The 20,471-nt window shown below is 43.0% G+C and overlaps 2 protein-coding genes across 3 annotated transcripts in view; both read right to left on the bottom strand.

The window, feature by feature from the left end:
• Positions 1-7,942, bottom strand: part of SPG11 (SPG11 vesicle trafficking associated, spatacsin) — an 86,903-nt gene extending 78,961 nt beyond the window's left edge. The window contains exons 1-4 of one of the 2 annotated variants that reach the window (XM_060618693.3): positions 7,650-7,942; positions 4,749-4,933; positions 3,528-3,752; positions 1,910-2,111 (exon numbers count right to left, since the gene is read on the bottom strand). In XM_060618693.3, coding sequence (XP_060474676.2) covers positions 1,910-2,111; positions 3,528-3,752; positions 4,749-4,933; positions 7,650-7,843 — 806 coding nt within the window. In that variant the 5' untranslated portion in view covers positions 7,844-7,942. The remainder of the gene's footprint in view (positions 1-1,909; positions 2,112-3,527; positions 3,753-4,748; positions 4,934-7,649) is intronic. The other variant, XM_060618694.3, reaches the window with a different exon arrangement.
• A 2,297-nt stretch (positions 7,943-10,239) lies between these two features.
• PATL2 (PAT1 homolog 2) lies at positions 10,240-19,860 on the bottom strand. Its single transcript, XM_060617369.2, has 16 exons — positions 19,780-19,860; positions 19,434-19,524; positions 18,629-18,846; positions 17,902-17,982; positions 17,068-17,231; positions 16,478-16,555; positions 16,104-16,245; positions 14,705-14,825; positions 14,508-14,605; positions 14,242-14,295; positions 14,007-14,140; positions 13,705-13,864; positions 13,078-13,218; positions 11,901-11,998; positions 10,935-11,084; positions 10,240-10,491 (listed from the first exon to the last, which is right to left on the bottom strand). The coding sequence occupies exons 1-16, from the start codon at positions 19,858-19,860 to the stop codon at positions 10,473-10,475; spliced, it is 1,830 nt and encodes a 609-aa protein (XP_060473352.1). The 3' UTR covers positions 10,240-10,472.
• Between the last annotated feature and the right edge of the window lie 611 nt (positions 19,861-20,471).

The following is a 20,471-nucleotide window of genomic DNA, read 5'->3' as shown; positions in this document are numbered from 1 at the left end:
AAAACATTTAATAAAAGTTAAAAAAAACAAGAAAATACAGTCTATTCCAGAAATTATACTAATTAAAGAGCATTCATGTAATTAGTAAATAGAGATCATTCATTTAGATTCCTAAGTTTACTGGTAAGCAAACACCAGCTCTTCTTTGGGTGATGTAACAGTAACTGAGTTCAATGCAATTTGTTCAAACAATGTGCATGGTGCAGTCTTCAGAGTTCTCTTGAAGTGTTACCAAAACATCCACAGGGGGGCACCCAGGTGGCTCAGTCGGTTAAGCAACTGATTTTTCGCTCAGGTCTTTATCTCACAGTTGGTGGGACTGACTGAGCTGACAGTACAGAGCCTGCTTAGGATTCTCTCTCTCCTCTCTCTCTGCCCTCCCCACTTTTGCTCTCTCTCTAAATAAATAAATCAACTTAAAACAAAAACAAAACAAAAAACATCCACAGGAATGTTCCCTATACTCAAGGATCAGAGTGGCTGAGTAGGCTTTCCCTCCTCTTCATCTATCAAATTATTTTCCAAGGTAGATTAGAACGTAATTCTACATACCAGGGTATGTTTCAGTCAGTAAAAATGGCCTACTGTAAACAAGCATATGATCTGAGAAAGTGCGAATCATCTTTGTTCAAAGATTTTTTTTCTTTTTTAAGGTCAAGTCCATTTAAAACAAAAGAAAAAAAAACACAGTAGGAAGAGGTTCAGTAGGTATGTGAAAATGAATTTGTCCTTTCTTGTGATCCAAACGATAGGCAATAAAACCCATCAAAGTGCCTTCCCAATTACTCAAGGATTTGTTTATCTCATTCATATTAAGTTAGGACCAAAAATCCTAATGGTTTTGAATGGCCCTGAAGGCCACAAGTCATAAATACGGACTAGCCTACTTTTAGATAAGTTGCAATGTACAGGTTGGGGTATTTACATATGCCTCTCACATCATACCTCTCTCAAACATGACAAAATCAGAAGCAACTTGAATATCTAAATCTAAAAGTAACACAAATAAGCCTCCAATTTTTACTAATATATTTAGACAGTAACTGGGGTGGGTCCTTCAAGGGAAACAGCTGAGGAAGTACTTAGCTGGAGAAAGCTACCTTAATATATATTATCAAAGTTCTTTAAGAGAAAAGTAATCCCCAAGGCTCCAGGAACCTAAGCCACATAAGAAGCAATTCTGAAACAGGGTAAATCCCATTTTTGTTCTACTTTAATGTAGGGCAAGGAATAAACAATGTGTAATAGTCAACTGTGCTATACTATACATTATGTACTTATTTTTAAAACTGTGCTTGATTACTTTGTAACTTACATGATGATATAAGCTATATGTAAAACATATAAATCAAAACCAAAATCTTGATATAAATAAAGGTAGCCAACGATCATTTGCACAATTTTACAGTAACAACCTCACTATGTAGTTGCTAGAACATGAACTAGCTGAATAGAGAAATTAAACTGGTTTTTAAAAAAGCTAACAAGGGGCACCTGGGTGGCTCAGTCAGTTAAGTGTCCAACTCTTGATTTGCGCTCAGGTCATGATCTCACTCTCCTGAGATCAAGCCCTGAATCAGACTCCACCCTGAGCATGGAGTCTGCGTGAGATTCTCTGCCCCTCCCCCACTTGCTCTCTCAGGAAAAAAAAAAAAAAGCTAGCAAGTACATTTTTTAAATTAAACGTTTTTATTTTAAAGAGAGAAAGTGTGAGTGGGGGAGAGGGAGAGAGAGAGAACCTCAAGCAGGCTCTAAGCTCAGCATGGATCCCACGACCCTAGGATAGTGATCCAAGTAGAAATCAAGAGTCCAATGCTCAACTAAGTCACCCAGCTGCCCCCTAACAAGTACTTTTTAACCTCTTAAGGCTTTATTTACCTCAACTTAGAGACGGCAGTAATTTACATACCTGAAATACAAATTTAAGTTAAGAGCAATTGCAGAGTTGGAGGAGCTGATAATCACCACAACATCTAGGTCCTGAGACACTTTCAGCGAAGTAAATGAAGAAACCTTGGCTGGCTCCTGTTGCTGCTCATCACACATATCTTCTTGGTGAAGTGCTAAATCCACATGAGCTACATGTCTACCATCCACAGTGTCAAAAATGTCTTTGAGTTAGAGTTAAAGAAAATGCCAGTCTTAAGTATGCCCCAACACTTAAAATACAGGATGGGATGGAGCTTATAGACTTCATCGCTGCAACCTTATGGGTATAGTAACAAAAGGAAGAGTGGACACTAGAGGCAGCCCTGATCACAGTAACCAGCTGAATGTGAAGTTGGTGGCCCAATAAACAACCTGATACAGAGTTCATTCAGCAATACTTGCTGAAAATCCACTCTGTGACAGGCTCTGATACACTGCTAATATTTTCCACTACTGTTCTACAACAGTGCTTTCCAAGAGAAATAGAATGTGAGCCATATTTGTCATTGCAAATTTTCTAGTAGCCCTATTAAGTAAAAAGAAACCAGTGAAATTAATGTTAGTAATACATTTTATTTAGCCCAATATATCCAAAATATTACCATCTCAACAGGTAATTTACATAAAAAATTGGGATATTTTACACCTTTTCATGTAAGTGTTCAAAATCTGGTATTTTACACTTACAGCAAACCACAGTTTAGACACTAAATTTCCATTGGAAATACCTGATTTGTATTTAAACTTCCTAAAATTCACATTTGAGAACTTAGATATACTTAAAAGTTCTCCAATAACTGAATCAAGTATCAGCTTTCAAATTTAAACTAATTAAGTAAAATTAAGAATTCAGTTTCTCAATCATACTAGCCAATTTCAAGTGCACAACAGCCATATAAGCCTAGTGCCTAACATGCTGGACAGCACCGTTCTATAACCTGGCAACAAAGATGAAGTTAATGCAACACTTTATGACATTTTTACAAAATAAATTTTAATAAAGGCTATTTTATATCTAAAACCGACAAACCATCCCTTTAATTCAGAAATAAAAGTTCCAAAATCATATAAGGGGTCATTTTTCAAGTCTTCAAAACAATTTTGCTGATGATCTGATCTACAGATCTGCTGGAAACAAAAACTGTAATGTTTCCAAAACCAAATTAAAAGTAGTTAAGCAAACCATATGATTCACTAATATGATGGAATCATCATATAAGGAGATTATATTCATATATGAAAATGTATGCATCACATCATAAGCAGCCCTCTAAATCCTTTCTGGAACAAGCACATAGTAGATATTTAATAAGCATGTTTTGAATAAATGGGTAATACAGAGCATATATAATTTAAAAAGAACACAAGTTGGAATATTATGACTATGAAAAAAAAGTATATACTAAAAAATATTTGAATGGAATACAAAACAATATAGTTGAGTATTTTAAGTTCATAAAGATCTTTTTCCCTGAATTAAACTGAAAATCTAACAATTCTACTTATATACCAGTCCCTAAAACTAAAAGCCTAAAAAAGGCTCATCCTTTAAGGCATTCTCCTCCCCTGCACATCCACATCTTTACTGCCAAGGATACAGATCCAGCCTAAACTACTCAAAACAAAGAGAATTCCTCTGCAGAGCTGCGTGTCAATAATCCTGTCCGCTGCCTGTGCAGGCAAGGGTAATGTAAAACAGCTGCATACTCCAACCTCAGCATCTCTTTCAGGAAATATAAGGTGTACGATGATACATTTGTTGATGAGCAATAGTGAAGTGTTATCGTGAAATGACAGAATTCTCAAAGACAATATGGAAATACCTAGGAAACAAAAGCATAGTATTTCAAACTCACTGGTCACAATTTTACAGTTGGCAATTTTGATCTTGTAAACATATCATAAACAGATCAAATGAAGAAGAAATAGCACTTAGTCCAACTCTAGGCAGTTACTGCTCATACCCACCTAATCAAGTGGTCACTGGTAGGTAGGTAAGGGGATGAATAAAGGTAGCCTACAATATCTCTGTTCCTTCTGTTTATGGTCCGAGTCTGATAGTACACAAGATTAAAGAAAACAAAAACAAAAAAAACCCTACTTATCCTGGGAACCTCACAAGAACAATCACAGATTTTTTTTTTTTTTTTTTTTTAACAAGATGGGGGAGCACCTGTCTGGCTCAGCTACTAGAGCATGTGACTCTTCCATTGTGAGTTCGGCCACGTTGGGTGTAGAGATTACTTAAAAATAAAAAAATCTAAAAAAGAAAAAAAAAAGAAAAAGAAGGAACCTTAAAATCAAGTGTGTCCAGTATGCTACTGCTTAAATATAAAGCCTGAATGCTTCATTTCTGCTCTCTGCAGCCTTCAGGATGAAATAAAGTAAACAGCTGGGTAACCAGTCTCGATCAGCACTATCCAATAGAAATATATCAGCCACAAATGCGAACTGCACAAGGAATTTTAAATTTTCTAGTTGCACCAAAAAAAAAAGAATCAGGTGAAACTAATTTTTATGTATTATTTACCCCATAATGTCCAAAATAGCATTTCAACATGTAATGAATACAAAAACCTATGAATGAGATATTTTACTTTCTGATCCTAAGCCTGCAAAACCTGGAACGTATTTAACACTTAGAGGACATCTTAATTCACATTAACCACACTTCAAACGCTCAAAAGCCTCATGTGGGTAGTGGCTATTGTACTTAACAAGGCAAATCTCCCTCCCTGATTTCATCTCTATAACAAGTTTTCCCAGAATATATAAGATTTCACAGTGATGTCACAGACTGACCACCTGTAAATACTTACTGATATTTTGATCTTCAAGGAGCTTTTGCAATGTCTCCTCACTACAGCTATACAAAATGGTTGCATCACATCTTCCATCTTTCAAATTAAATTCATAGATAAACAGTTCATAATTCTCACTAAGAGCAAGCAGTTTGGGCTTGTCTGTTGGTGAGCTGCTCTTATGAGACGCGTCCCATACAAAGCTAAGGAAAAAGCATAGATTATTATATTCTATTATCCACAGTAATATTTACCCACAATGGTGAGGGTAGAAGGGCAGAATGAGTAAAGAACAATTCTTTAATTCATGGAGTAGTAGCATTAGTCCTATACTGGCTTTAAGGGAATGTAAATTGCTCTGGGACTTTGCCCCTCTTCTACCTGAGCCCCCTTCAGGCTAACAATATACGAGTGACTGGTGAAAGGGGACATAGAGCAATACATGATGAATTATCTTCCTAAATCCTGTCTGATGAAATGTTTAAAGGAACAGTCACAAGGATAAGTTTCAGCAACCAAATATGTGTATTTTTTATAAGAGGTGATGCTCAAACTTAACAAAGTAGGTTTTGCTAACTTAAATGTTTTCGAGGACTTAAAAAGTGACTGTTAGTATTTATAGACTATGAAGACTCGAAGAGGGTATATTATAGAATAGCCCTGACAAAGAGAACTTTCCATTCCGTTGGTCAGAACTATTCTATATATCTGCACTGTCCAATACAGTAGCTAACAGCCACATGTGACTACTGAACAGTTGAAATGTGAATAGTGCAACTGAGGAAATATTTAAAATTCACTGAGTCACATGTAGCTAATGGCTACCATGCTAGACAGCACAGTTACAGAAGTTTTACAGCAGTGTAATGATGGAAAGAGAATAGTGAATGATGCGACAGCTTCAAACTAAATTAAAAAAATAAAAGGACCCAATTGTGAAAACAATGGAATGGCAGGAGGCTACCATGCTGATAAAGCTTTATCGTTCAAAAAAATCTTTTTTTATATACAGAAGTAGTTAAATTTTATTTCTTAAAAAAAAAAATCAGACGATTTTTTTTTGTCCTTATTAAAGAAAAATATTGACACATTTTATATTTCTATCTTTATACCTGGACTGATGATTTTTCAGGAACACTCAATTCCTGACTGTTTACACTGAAAATATGGAAAACAATAGGAATGGTCAAATATAAAAAATATTAAATTAAGATATATTTAAAAGGAAGAATACAGTGGGGCGCCTGGGTGGCGCAGTCGGTTAAGCGTCCGACTTCAGCCAGGTCACGATCTCACGGTCCGTGAGTTCGAGCCCCGCGTCGGGCTCTGGGCTGATGGCTCGGAGCCTGGAGCCTGTTTCCGATTCTGTGTCTCCCTCTCTCTCTGTCCCTCCCCCGTTCATGCTCTGTCTCTCTCTGTCCCAAAAATAAAAAAAAAAAAAAATAAACGTTGAAAAAAAAAAAAAAAAAAAAAGGAAGAATACAGTAACACCATTAACATCAGTAGCATATGGACTATACTGTCACATGAAAAGACAGGAATGTTAAATAAAAATAACTATAGAATGTACAGTGATTTCAACATATAAAAAGGGCCATATACACTTTGAGATAAGCCCTGAATACTATAGATTTATCCTTATTTTTTACCCTATGAAGTACTTGAATTAAAATTCAATTCAAATAAAAAATAAATCCCTCTTAATCCTTCTTCCTTCTAGTAATTTCATGCAGTTTACAAATGCCTTCATTTCATGTGTACATGTCTTCTGTTAAGTCTCAAACACCTAAAGAGTTCTGCTTTTCTCTCATTCCTTTCTTTAGGGGACTGTGACCATAGGTACTTAACGCAGTTGAATAAACTAACTTCCGTTATGGAGAGATTGTTCTTCCTATCAGCTAGAGATCAGGAGTAAAAAATACAAATACCAAACTGAGTAAACCAGTTGCTTATTTAACAAACACATCTCTACTGTCAGGCACTGTTACACAACCCGGAGATTCCAAGACAAGACCCCTCTTGACTACATTAAGTTTTAAAGAGGAGATCGTTTCCAAAATGTTTTCTGTTATTAAAAAGAGCCCAGGAGTGCCTGGCTGGTTCAGTCAGAAAACATACGATTTTTGACCCTGGGTTGGGAGTTCCAGCCCTATGCTGAGTGTAGAGATCACGTAAATAAAACTTAAGGGTTTAAAAAAAAAAAAAAAAAAGCCCAAAGACTCAGAGGACACTCTCAAACTTAATGACATAAACTCTAACTCCTGGCCGAACAGTTACACAAGTGGAAAGTTAGTATAGGATTATAACTAGGTGTTTTGTTTTTTGTTTTTTTCGGTCTTCCCAAATCACGCAACCTTTGCTATTTTGTTCAACTTCTGAGGCACTGCTCCTATATAACAGTAAGCGTGTAATAAATATTTGTTAAGCAATAAATGAGTGGGCAAACGAGGTTCTATCCTTGAAGAAGGGAGGCAGGCGAGGGGAAGAGTCCATGTGTGAAGGCAGTCGCTGTTTCATGCACAAGAAAAAGGTATCAAGATGATTCAAATTAGAGATTGTCCCCAGCTGGTATCTTTAAGGGATTTAACTGAAAGAAAATGGGCACGGTACACAGCACAGTAACGATTAATCAACCTATGCTGAATTTATCAGCGCCCGAGCTGGGACCCACTCCAGGTTCCCTGCGGCCAAAGGAGCTGAATACCTTCTCTGTTCCCACCCCCTACCCCTCCCCGCCCCTCACAAGGGAAGGGAGGGTGGGGCTGCAAAGCGAGAAAAAGGTTCTAAGAGGGCACCTAGATCACCTCTCAGGTGTTTATCACTCCTCTCCCCTGCCCCACACCCGGGGGGAGCACTGGAGCCAGCCGAACTAAGGCTCCGGACTCCTCCCACACTGCCCAGCCTTCCCGCAGCACTTACTGCCGAAAGGGACCATTGAGGCAGCAGGCACCCCCACTCCGGCCGCTCGGCGCCAAGGAAAGCACTTGCAGGCTGCCTGCAGCTGTTAGGCTCCCCAGAACCTCCTGCTCTCTGTGCAACTGTGCCCGGGATCCCAGCCGCCGTGTTGCCTCCGCTGGGACTGGCACCAACAACATAGGTAGAACCCGCTCCATGGCTTTAGAGCTGCAACTGCCCCAGCTGGCAGCCCTGCCGGCTGCTTATTCTGCAGCCATTTTGGTCCGGCCATTTCTTCCGGTCACCTGAGCCGATCTGCGTCCTGGGCATGCGCAGTGTAGCCGCCTGCCGGCTGTCTCGTGATTCCGGCACAGACAGCTGAGCTCTCTCGGCTGATTGCATTTCTCGCCAATGGAGGCCGGCACCAACCTGACCCACAAAACTCCATCTGCCTTTTCTTCAAGCCTGTTTGCGTAACTACCCTGAAAGAATTAGGGATCAAATTTAGCGGCTTAAGGCAGGCTGCAGCAACTTGACTCGCTCTGGGGCATTACCCTCTGTATTTTTACTCTAAATGCTTTCCATCTGTTGGAACCCGGTTTCTGCCTCTCTCTGCCTCTCTCTCCTTTGCTTTTACTATCCTACTGTTATTTTCGCTTACAGGACCTGGGTGGTATCACGTCTTTGGTAATGTGGACTGCTCTCTTGTTAGGGAGTTGACCTGAATGTTGAAGTCAAATAATATCCATTGTAAAGGGCAAAGAAATAGGGTAGTCAAGGTGGGGTTGTGGTAGAGTTTCTGTATCATTACTAGTCTTTTATCAAGGAAGTATGATGAAAAATCTTCAGAGCCGGAGCGGAACAGAGAGGGTGAAGAAAGAAGAGGTGTGTAATAGGAATTTGGGAAGGTCTAATAAACATCACTATCTTAACACATTCACACACAGGTAACCAAAGGCCAACTCCTCCGTTTCTGCTTTGATTCACATCCTTCTCACATCCTTCTTGTTCTAAGACTTTGAGTCTGTAAAATTTTTTCTTCTGCATTGCTTTCTCCCCCTTTATTGGGGTGTTTGACATTATACCAAGTCCACATGATATTCTCAAAAGAAATCCTCCCTTAATGTACACAGATCACTACCTGCTGTCGTTTTTATATCCCCTTAAGAAAATTCTTAGTTGACTCTTCTTAACCACCCTCCCCAAGCCCTATTTTCCTTGTTTTTTTCCCCCACTTCAGTATGGGGCACCCACCATTCACTTTACTTGAAGTCATCCAAGTAACCACGGTTATCAAGCCTATCAACCCCCACTGTTACCAAGCCTATCAGCAATGTCTGCCAACTCTTACTTCCAAGACCTATTCCAAATTTCTTCTCTGCTTTCTCTGCCCCTCCTCTTCAAGTTTTGCTTGAACTGATGGAAGAAACCTCTGAACATTTTTCTCTGCTTTCTCCCTTCTTCCTCTAACAATAAGCAGGCCAGAGTGACCTAAAAATGAAGTCACATCACTTTCCAGTTTAAAATTTGGACTTCCCATTAGTTAAAATTCCAATATTTAAGTCATGGCTTATAAATCTATACCTTGCCTCCCTCTCTCCAAACTCATCACCCTCCCACCTTCTCTGTGTACTTTAGCCATACTTTTCCTTCTTCTTCTGAAACACATTAAATTCATTCTCACTTGGCAGCTTTGTGCTCAGTAGTTCCTCTGTGTGGAATACTTTCCCTTCTACCTAATTGTAACCACTGTTGACAGTCCTTCCTGGACCATTACACTGCAGTCACTCCTGACACACCAAGGTATTGATCACAACTTAATGTTTTGCATCAGCCCCTGACTAACCAGAATGTAACCTTCAGAAGAGCAGGGAGTTTTCACTGCTGTTACTCTACTACCTAAAATGTGCCTGGTTCGGGGTGCCTGGGTGGCTCAGTCGGTTAAGCGTACGACTTCGGCTCAGGTCATGATCTCACGGTCTGTGAGTTCGAGCCCCGTGTCAGGCTCTGTGCTGACAGCTCAGAGCCTGGAGCCTGTTTCAGATTCTGTGTCTCCCTCTCTCTCTGCCCCTCCCCTGTTCACGCTCTGTCTCTCTCTGTCTCAAAAATAAATAAACGTTAAAAAATAAAATTAAAAAAAAAATGTGCCTGATTCAAAAAAGGGATTCCAGTGATTAATTTAACTTGACAAACAAGGGCATGTATTCATCAACAAACATTTCATACCCCAAGGGAGATATTTATAGCCAATCCTATTAGCTTAAAGAGGGCTACTTTCTCTTTATACAAAATGGCAGTAGTGGGGGCACCTGTTTGGCTCAGTCAGGTAAGTGTCATGACTCTTGATTTCAGTTCAGGTCATGACCTCACACTTTGAGTTCTAACCCCACATCAGGCTCCCCACTGGAGCCTGCTTGGGATTCTTTCTCTTCCTCTCTCTTCCTCTGCCCCTTCCCTGTTTTCTCTCAAAGTAAATAAATACACCAGAAAAAAAAATGGAAACAGTAAAGAAATTTCCATGTCATACTTTTGTTAGGCATAACAAGACCTTGTCCCTTTTATTAAGGACTTTCTTAGGGCATTCACAAGTTGCATCTCCTAACTTATAACAAGTTTGAACACATCATTCTTTTAGCTCTTTAATTATACCTTATCGTGTCATGCCATTTTAGGCATATCACATAGGTTTTTAATGAAAGCATAAGAAAATGTTTTGGTTGGGGTCCTTCAATATATCAAAGCATAAGAAATGTCCTTGGACTCTCTGGATCTCTGAAGACATAGCTCATATAGCTAATGTCTGATGATTAAACTTTTCCTACATGTACATGTTCCAGAACAACTGGATCAATAGATCCAAGCAAGCCTACAAAGAGAACAGATGTTAACTGTAAACAATTATATTTTCTAAAATATTTGTGTTATTTGATTAGTATCTGACTCCTTCCAGCAGATGGTAAATTCTGAGGACACAAGTGACCTTTCATGTTGTTCATGCTTTTATCTTAGAGTAGTTGTCCCTCAAATATTTCCTCAATTAACCATTCAGCTTCTATTCATCCTTGCCCTTAAGTAGTTTAGCATAATAAATGAGGAAAGCCATCTGGGAATAAATTAAAAAGTCTGACTGAAGAAATAGGCCTCACAGCCCTAATATGGACCAACTGGTTACTCAGTAAATGCTGGTATCTGGAACAACTTCTAAAAACAAGGTATCCTTCATATTCTTAGCTTAAAACAAGAACAAAGTGACAGAACCTAGACTGGGCTTGAACAAGGGGCTAGGACCTTGTTTCTGCCATCACTTACTCCATCCTCTCCCCTAGCTGCTGTACCAATTGTTTGTCCACATGGTGACAAAACAGAGGAAGAAGGTTGCTGGGGAAGGCTAAGGGTTCTGCCAGAGAGGCTGTCGGCATATGGGCGATCTCCCAGGCGATCAGAACCACCATGTCTGTCCTGGCGGGCAGAAAAGACAGAAAACCTCAGAGTCTTGGTATTTATGTAGTAAACAGAACTCAAGGCCAAGGTTCCTAGTTATTTTTCCACCACCACTATCAGCCTTTGTGCTTGTAGCAATTAAGGGAACATTTGCAGAGTTTCTATGTGCCAAACAATACTTAGTGCTTTACATATGCTCCTTCTTATATTAAGAACTCTGAAGTTCCTTGCTTCAGATTCTCAGTCGCTCTGCCCCTCCCCTGCTCATGCTCATGCGTGAGCAATATAAGTATTAAAAAAAAAAAGAAAAAACAAAAAAAAGGAGCACCTGGGTGGCTCAGTTGGTTAAGTGTCCAACTTCAGCTCAGGTCATGAGCTCACTGGTTATGAGTTTGAGCCCCACGTGGGCTGACAGCTCAGATCCCGGAGCTTGCTTCAGATTCTTTGTCTCCCTCTCTCTCTGCCCCACCCCCACTCATATTCTGCTTCTCTCAAGTATATAAACATTGAAAAAATGTGGGGGTTGTGCCTGGGTGACTCAGTTGGTTAAGCGTCTGACTTCAGCTCAGGTCATGATCTCATGGTTTGTGGGTTTGAGCCCTGCGTCAGGCTCTGTGTTGACAGCCTGGAGCCTCCTTCAGATTCTGCATACTCCCCACCCACCCTCTCCCTGCCCCTCACATGCTCATGCTCTGTCTGTCTTTATACAACTTCCCTTCTCTATACAACTTCCTTCCCAATACTAGAATATACCACTCAGGAAATATCTCATCTGACTCAGCCTATACATCCCAGGGGTACTGACATAGTATTTACAAGGCCATAAGATCTTACCAAGCTGAATTATCACTATTGGACTCCTTAAGAGAAGACTCCAGGGATACCAGCTTCTCCCCATGACTCAGCAGGGCATAGAGCAAAGAAATTCCAAACTGCAAGTGATAGAATATCCAAGGTAAGAGAAGTTCACCATAGGCAAGCAGTGCTTTCCTGGCTCTGCCACGTTCCCAATTAAAAGGGAAGGTTCACATGTAAAAATAGAGTACAACACTTGTAAAATGGTCAGGTTTTACAATGGCTGGCCAAAGAACTCTCAGACCTTTAGAAGGAAATCACTGCTTTCAAGTTTCCAGAAGATCCTTGTGGAGAGTTGATTAAATGCACACTTGTGGGTTCTACTCTCAGGAGTCAGAGTCTATACATCAGGAATAGACCCAGGAATCTGATGCAGGTAGTTTGTGGACCCCACTGAATGAAGCATTACTTTAGGCAAAGATCTTCAGAGAGGGGTTCACAAGATATACCATTGGGGTAATTAGAAGGTATCAGAACTTTCACATCTAGAGTCTTCACTTAAGTTTTTCTATCTTTCTATTTACATAATAAAGGTATGTACTTAGTATAGTTTCACATGTGTAGGACCTATAGACAAGCACATGGGGGACATGATTCAGAGCTTTTTACTAAAAGAGATAATCAATAAAGTTTGGTGACGGGGCACCTGGGTGTCTCAGTCGTTTAAGCGTCCGACTTCAGCTCAGGTCATGATCTGGCAGTCCATGAGTTCGAGTCCCACGTTGGGCCCTGTGCTGACAGCTCAGAGCCTGGAGCCTGCTTCGGCGGATTCTGTGTTTGCCTCTCTCTCTGCCCCTCCCCCCGCTTATGCTCTGTCTCACTCTCAAAAATGAATAAATGTAAAAAAAAAAAAAATTAAAGACAAAAACAAAAAAAGTTTGGTGACCTCTGCTCTAGAGGTCCACCTCAGCACCATCAGGGAGCTTGTTAGAAAAACAAATGCATGGGCCACACTCCAAGTCTACTAAATGAGACTCTCTAGGGGTGAGACCAAGGAACCGGTGTTCTGTGAGTTCTCCAGGTGATCCTAGTGCTTACTAGATATGGAGGAGCACTGCAGCGAAGATGGAAAGTTAGCACTCCCTTGCTTATTCCTTGCCTGTGATAGCACCTGAAGGCCATCTGTGGCAAGAGAAAAGCCTCCACACTGTGTTACCTGGTTCTGAAGGATCACAGTGACTGGTCGCTCTGAGGAGCCAGGCGGAAACAGCATTAGCCCCTGAAGTCCTTGGAGGAGTTCATGGAAGGTCAAGTAACTGATACATTTGCCCAGAGGTTTGAATAACATTTGTAGGGCCTGCAAGAAGGTAAGTGCCTCTCTCAGATTTCACTACAACTTCACCTCCTCCTACTTTGCCTCTACCCCCTTTTCTTGCTGACCTGCTTTTGGCACTTTCCTGGTCAGGTTACTTCCCCAGCCTATCATTATTCATGTCTCTCCAACCTGAATACTGGTCTTCCAATACCCACTTATTTAGGATGTTAGGATTCCCTAACAAAGTTGGACATGGGGCTCGCACTTCTCAGGGAGTCCTTATCTTCTCAAACCTCCACAGCACACTCACACCTGTGCCAACACATGCCTGTATTTTGTTTATTGTACCTAAAGTTCATCAGTTGTTCCTATAGTAGTTTGTTCTGGAACTCACCCACCTGAGGGTGTCAGGTTGACCTCCCCCTGCCCAGCACTTTCTCCAGCATCTCTGGGGGTGGGGGACAGAGGATGAAGTGGAAGGATTCCTCACCCATCCACAAAAGTATCCTCTGCTCAGTGCCACAATACCTGATCGGCAACATCCCTTCTGACTAGGAGGGGCAAATGGTGGGTGATAGCTAGAAGAATGCTAACAGCTTGATCCTGGGGCAGGAAAGGGAGCAGCCTTGCCACCAGAGCTTTCCCCTTCCTCACGGAGAGCACCTGCAGGAAGCCATCTGCTGCCTCCCTACATGTGAGAAAGGAGAACATTTTCAGGGCTCTGTATAGAGGGCTCTGGCTACATGCCAGAAAGGAGGGGCAGAAGCAAAGTCAGTGTCTTTGCTCATCTTGCCCTTCCTGGGCTGGAGGTGTGACCCTCCCACACTCACTCCAGATTATTCTGCTCCTGGGTCTTTAAGGCCTGGAAGAGCTTCTCAACCTGGTTGCTCTTCTGTTCGGAGTAGCAGGGCTGTTGAGGCCCATCCTTCTGGCCCTGTTCTAGCTCTAGTAACTGAATGAACATCTGGCAATTTGAGGGTGGGAAAAGAGGAAGAGGTCAATATTAGCAATATTCCATTCTCAAGGGTCAATTAGGAACTCATCCCTAAGGACTTGATAGCTCACCTTCTCAATCCGGGACAACACCTGAAGCCTCTGACTGCTTGCAGCTCCCATCTCCTAGGAGAGAGTCCCAGGCCATCAGCCACACCTCCATAGCAGCAGCCCAGGCCTCAAGCGAGCTACAAATTGAGCCAGAAAGGCTAACACAAAGTCTGACCACACTTCTTTATCACTTTTAGGTCACCATCTGATCTCAAGCATGACAATGCCCCAGTCCTTTCTCCAAAACAGGGGAGACAAAAAGGGTTCTGGAGAGTTAACACTTCTACCTGCTCTTGAGATCCATGGGGTACAGCATCAATAGCTCGACGAGGGCTAAAACATGTTGATACAGCTACCTGGCCCAGGGAACCCTCGATTCGAACCACTGCACAAAAAGGAGTCAAAAAAACACATTCCCTTCCCCTTTCCACCCTCTATTCATCCGGATGTCTATCCCAACCCACCACGTCAGCCCTGGTCCCACCTGACTCATAAGCCTCCGCCTTCTGAATGTAAGGTGTTACCAGCTTGAGGGATTCAACCTTGGTCCTTCGCCCAAGTAGTTCTTCCTCTGTCTGCTTCTTCTCTAGTTTCTGATAATATTCCTGAGAGTCCATGGAATAGAAAAATGTATCCTCATCTCAACTTAGAATTAAGGTTCTTAAATGCAACTTCTTAATACATCCTTTCCTACAGCATTCATTTCAGAAATGATCTTGGCACTTTAGGCCTTTCTGCCGACATCTTGAGTTGGGCATCGTGCCATCTGTATTGGGGTCTCCGTACTAAGGACCTGAGGAGCTAGATACCACCACCAGGTCTGATGAGAAGGCAGAGAGCAAGGTGGAAATCCAGGAAGCAAACCTGTCCCAACATCTGCAACCTTCTTTCATTCCTTATTCCCAGTATACACATTGCACACATCTTCCGCCCCCAACCCCTGTTTGGTTTTGTGATTGTACCTGTGCTTTCCCAAATTACAGTTATCTGATGGCATGAAGAACCATGAGGAGCTTGCAGTACAGAGATGGCACTATTGTCAACTGGCCAGTAGCCAATAGCACTCTAGGCCAGTTTTATGCTTCTGAGGAATGGCCCACCAGCTCTAGTATCTTCTCAAAGAAATCTGTAAAATCCCAAGCTAAATAAAGCCACTGACTGTGAGTCAAACAAGGATTTAAATAAAGTTCTTTCACTTAGGAGCAGTGCCAAAAAGGCAAGAGTATAAAAATATTTTGCTTTCAGTGATCTGGGCAGAAAGAAGAGTTTTTGAAGCATGGTGGAAAGGAAGAAAGAAATTAGTCTAAATAAGGGGTTAAGGGTTGGAAACTTGGTAGGGGGCTCATAGAAGTTGAGAAGAAAGTGGAACACAGCTTAGACAACATCCAAAATCAGTAGTTAAGACCTGCCTCATATATAAAAGAGAGATAGGGAACAGAAGGTAAGGAGTGAAAATTTCTGCCGGCATTTATTCAGTTCAACAAATTGAATCCCACTATTTAGGAGATTCATGTATCATATCTAAAAAAGCACAAAGTAGGTGAAGGTTTATAACAAGACATTTCTAAGATCCACAAAAGTGTACAAAGGCAGAAAAGTTCTTATTTCAAGGCTGAGTAGGGGAAATTCTTGGCAAAGGATGAAAACAAAATGTCAATGTTTGGGGAATTGTAAATAATCCCATTTGTCTGAAGTGTAGGAGAATAGAGGATAACGATCTTGGGATGTCAGCTTTAGAAATATGGCCCCTATCCTGTAGGGATGGTCTCTCCCACCTGACTGGACATGGCCTCTAAAAGTTGGAAAAAAAAGTTGGAAGGCTGATGGAGTCCAGGTCCATTTGACGCCAAGGTCAGAGGCGGAGAAGAGCACCTGGGGCTCACCTGGTAGTAATAGTCATCCAGGCAGGGGTTCTCACTCTGCAGCTGAACCATCTGTACTTTTATCACCCAGTCTTTCTCTTTTCGGGTCATGAGGTTAACATAGGGGTCTGGCTGCTGAGACCAAGGCTTCTTGGCTGGGGGACTTTAAGCCAGAAGGAACATTCCTTTAGACCTTCCCACCCCTGCACAGTGAATTTCCCAAGGAGAGTTAAGCAGGGAGTGGAGCCATCTGGGCAGGATGGAACAGAGTGCATAGGTGGGCAACACTGGGAGAGTGTTATTTGTGTAGGGGCTTTGGAGAGATGCCCAATCACATAGGAATACTCAGCATGCATACGAGCTGCCCTCAACCCCGCTGCCCATCCAGGCTTTACCTTGGTGTTCGACTATGTTGCTGCAGCTGCAAGATCCGTTGGTGCTGAGGGTGGAGCTGGGTCAGATGACTAGGAAGACTTAGAAGGAAACTTGGGCTGGGTGAAAGAAAGCACTCAGCTCCCTGCCCTCCCATTCAATTAGCCTCTGGTAACCTCAGTTGGACATCTAAAGCAACTCCATCTGTTCATGTGCCTCCCCTAAAGTCAGCCACACAAAACACCACAACCCTAGCTCAGCAGGGCTCACTTTCCCCTCGAAGATACATTTTCCTGCAATTTGGCTGCGGGAAATCTTGACAAAAGAGAAAACGACTTGGCCTGGTTGTTGGGAGTTCTGTCCTAACTTGAGTTCTGCCATGCCAGCTAACCTCAAGTAAGTTTTTAGTCCTTCTGGGCCTCTATTTCCTCATCTGTGAGGGGAAAATGACTGGACCCTACCACACACTTCTCTTACTAAGTTTCTGTAGGTGTTTTTCTGTGGCAGTTAGTGGAGTGGTTCCACCCCTCCTCAAACCACTACTTTCTGAACCCTCTGGAGAAGAGTTCAGCCTGTGGGAGACACTGGGATGCCCAGCTCACTGAGCCAGTACCTGAAACTAGGGGGCCATGAGGTTGGTGGGCTGCAGAAGAGAGTTGGGTCTGGTAGGAGAAGTCGAGGTCCAAAGTGTCGTGCTGGAGAACTGGCACTGGAAAAGGTAGTCCGGAAAGGAACAGGAGAGAGGTAGTCCAGCGTCTGAGAGAGGAATTTGGAGGTCTGGGAAAAGGGCATCTTCAGCAACAAATGCTGCTCTTGCTGCCACATGCCTTTCCCACCTTTATATTGTCACCTGCCTTTTCTCCCGTAAGAACCTCACCCAACAGAGTTGGTGACCTCCTAGGGAGCAGCTCCTTAGTCCCTGATAGTGTGGGGGCATACGCTTTTCCTGTCTGGTGAGTCATCACCGGTCTCGGTCTCTCCTCTCTGTGATGGTCTTCCCTCAGACTCTTGTGCCTTCAGCTACTGGGGCAATGCTTCTTTGCCTCTTTTTGGACTCCTCCTCCCCAGAGCTGCAATTGTCTTCTTATTCTCCCTGTAGGCTTTCCTGCAATTCCTCTACCCCATGCCATGTTCTCATTACACAGTTAACCTAAGGGCAGGTGCTCTTTCCAGCCCTAAGCTTAATGCTGCTCATCTGCTGAAACATTGGGAGGTGAAAGGATGGCTCTAGTTTGTCTTTTTCACTTGGATGGCCAGTTGTCCCCTGACCACCTCTACCATTTACCAACCTTCCCTAGACTATAGGTATCTCCTGCCTCCCATACCTGCACCTCACTTGGGGTGCTCCATTTCCAGAGCAAGGTCAAGAGCAGACTAAGGTACACTCCACATGCTTCTTCTCCACACACCATTACTTTCTCACAGGATGGATAATGAAGTGACTCACCTGCCACAGAAAGTGCAAGGAAGCAGGTGACATCCCCAACACACCAGAGGCCTTGATTCCAGGGGAGTTGAGAAGACCTCTCTAGAATGGGAGGAAGAATGAGGCTTGAAAGAGCCATGTGGTCATCAGCATCCACTGGGTTTGGGGTGCGGGAAGGCCAACCACTTCCAAAATGCAAGACAGTAGAAGCCTGGCCCTCCATTGTAATCAAAATCAACTGGATCAGGACCTCTCTGCTTCCTTTGAGGGGAGGCAAGACTGGTATCTCAGGAGTGGGTTGAGGGAGAATCTGAGTGATTTCATTTCTGTTTGGGAACCCTGGTCTCTCTCCACTGGTTGTGGGAATCCAGGGGAATAAATACCAGGAATGAACTGCTGAGACATGGGGCCTAGGGTCAAAGAAAACTCACCTTCAGCACCAGGAGCTGGACGAGCACCTATGGGCTATGCACAACCCTTCTAGGACCTGGTTTTTAAGGTGAAGACAGCATCAGAAACTAAGTGGGAAATAGGAAGAAGGAAGGAGAGTGTCTCTACTCAGGTTCAAGCCTAAAATACAAAGTGTTAACCCAGAACTTATCTTAGAAAGGTGTGGAGGTCATGTAGTCATGGCCAAATGATTAAAGCGAGGGACTAGAAAGGAGTGAAGACAAGGATATTTAGCAACAGTCTGTAAGCTGCAGATGGTTCAGGACAACAGTTACCCCACCCCATCCTGTCCTGGTACCTGAGTGCTGTGGACAGCATTGAGGACAGCTGGATCCCCGAGATCACTCTCTTCCTCATCCTCCTCTTCCTCCTCCTCCGAGTCTGGGGTTAGATCTGGATCCAAATCCATCTCCTGCTCCTCCTCCTCCTCGTCTTCCATTTGGGAGGCAGATACTGGCTCCTCCTCAGGAGCCAAGGAGCCACAGCACTTGCTCAGGCCTCGGTTTAAATGGGGGCCTGAGGAGGGAGTAGATGGGGACTCAGGCGTGAAGAGTCTTTTCTAGAGAGGCTGCTTCTCAGTAGCACCTCTGTTTACAAGTCACCTCCAGCACACTCTTCAAACAATGTCTCCCCCTCGTTACCTGCCCCTAACCACTCCCCTAGCACAAATGGAACCTGACAGGTGCCAACCACTTTTGCTTTCCATATCTCTCCAATTGCCTCAGTAAGTACTACCCCAGGTTTCTCCACTTGCTTTCCCCCACATAACAGCCCTGAGTGCCTCCTTAACCAATCAAGTTCCAGCTACCAGGACCCACTGGAATTTAAGCCTACTATGCACCAGATACCTTACATGTATGTGTCCTTTTAATGCTGAGCAGTCCTGCAAGACTGTTATTGATAATTTCACAATGGAGCAGAGGAAAATAGGGCCCAGAAAAGTGACCTCAGTCACCAGTGTGATGTAGCTAGCAAGTCAAAGAGTTTGGAAGTCACTGCCAGTAATTCTGGACACCAGGCCCATATCCATCCACTGAACCAGACCATCAAGTCTCTGTACCCCAAGCCTTTTCATCCAGATATCACAGCCTAATTGTCAATACCTTCAAGACATGTCATCTTTGCAGGCTTGCAGACTTCCGCCATGGCTGTTTCCTCTGGTAAGATAACACCATCCGCCTCTGGAAGGTAAACCTGAGACAGGGAAGAAACCCAGACACACCCTCCTTCTCAGTAAGGATGTCATGGCATCCATCCTCAAAGAGCCATGATCTCCCCCTAGCAAGGTTGTCAGAGGAGTATTGGCCGAGCGTCTTGAAGCAGGACCCTGGGCTTTCAGACTATTTTAAAGCCCCATGCTGTGCCCTCACCAGTCCAGCTGCAGGGAGCAAAGGGTCAGAAATGGGACAGAGTTTGGAATTGGAGAAGCACTTCCACACAGATACACACTTGGCCTGCAGGCCTCACAGCTGCCTTGTTGTTGACACCCACCACTGGACTGTTGCTGTTCTTTCCACTTAGTTTAGCCATGGCAGCCTAGGCCTGGCTTGTTTGCTGCCCTGGCTTTAAGACTCCCAGCCCCTCCTTTGCTGCCCCCTTAAAGGGCCAGCATCCCCCCCCCCCCCCAGCCCCCAACCACTGCACCTTGATAGAAGTATGAGAATATAATCTAATAATAGAGAAAACTCTTGAAATGGCAAGAGACATAAATTCCATTTTTAACCACCAAGTTTGTGAGTACAGTTTATGGGGATTGATATTTGGGAGTAGGTATTTGTTAAAAGGATCCCTGTTTTCCACACCCTTCATAGGAGCGTTATGAGGTTATGTTCCCTTCAGTCCCTAGATTTTGATTCATCAAAATTGGATTGGAAAGCCCTGGGGGGATTCTGAGGAGATTTGCCAGGAACCAAGATCTCAGCGCTTGGGCAGTGCACTTGTAGATCCTGAGTGCACCTGATGATGCTTGCCTTTCACTGGGTGTTCTGAGTTAAAATCTGCCACCTAGCTCTAACTGATGAGGGACCCCTGTGAATTTAGAAGCCAGATCTTCAAGGTTAAAACCCATTTGCATGAGTTACCCAGACAATCTTGTGTCTTCTTGGCTACTCCAGTGGAAAACAGGTTCAAAAGCTCAGGAG

This window comes from Panthera onca, chromosome B3 (genome assembly GCF_046562875.1).
Source record: "Panthera onca isolate mPanOnc1 chromosome B3, mPanOnc1 haplotype 2, whole genome shotgun sequence".
Taxonomy (NCBI): domain Eukaryota; kingdom Metazoa; phylum Chordata; class Mammalia; order Carnivora; family Felidae; genus Panthera; species Panthera onca.
Note: the sequence above shows the minus strand (reverse complement) of the source record. Positions and strands in the feature narration are given on the sequence as shown.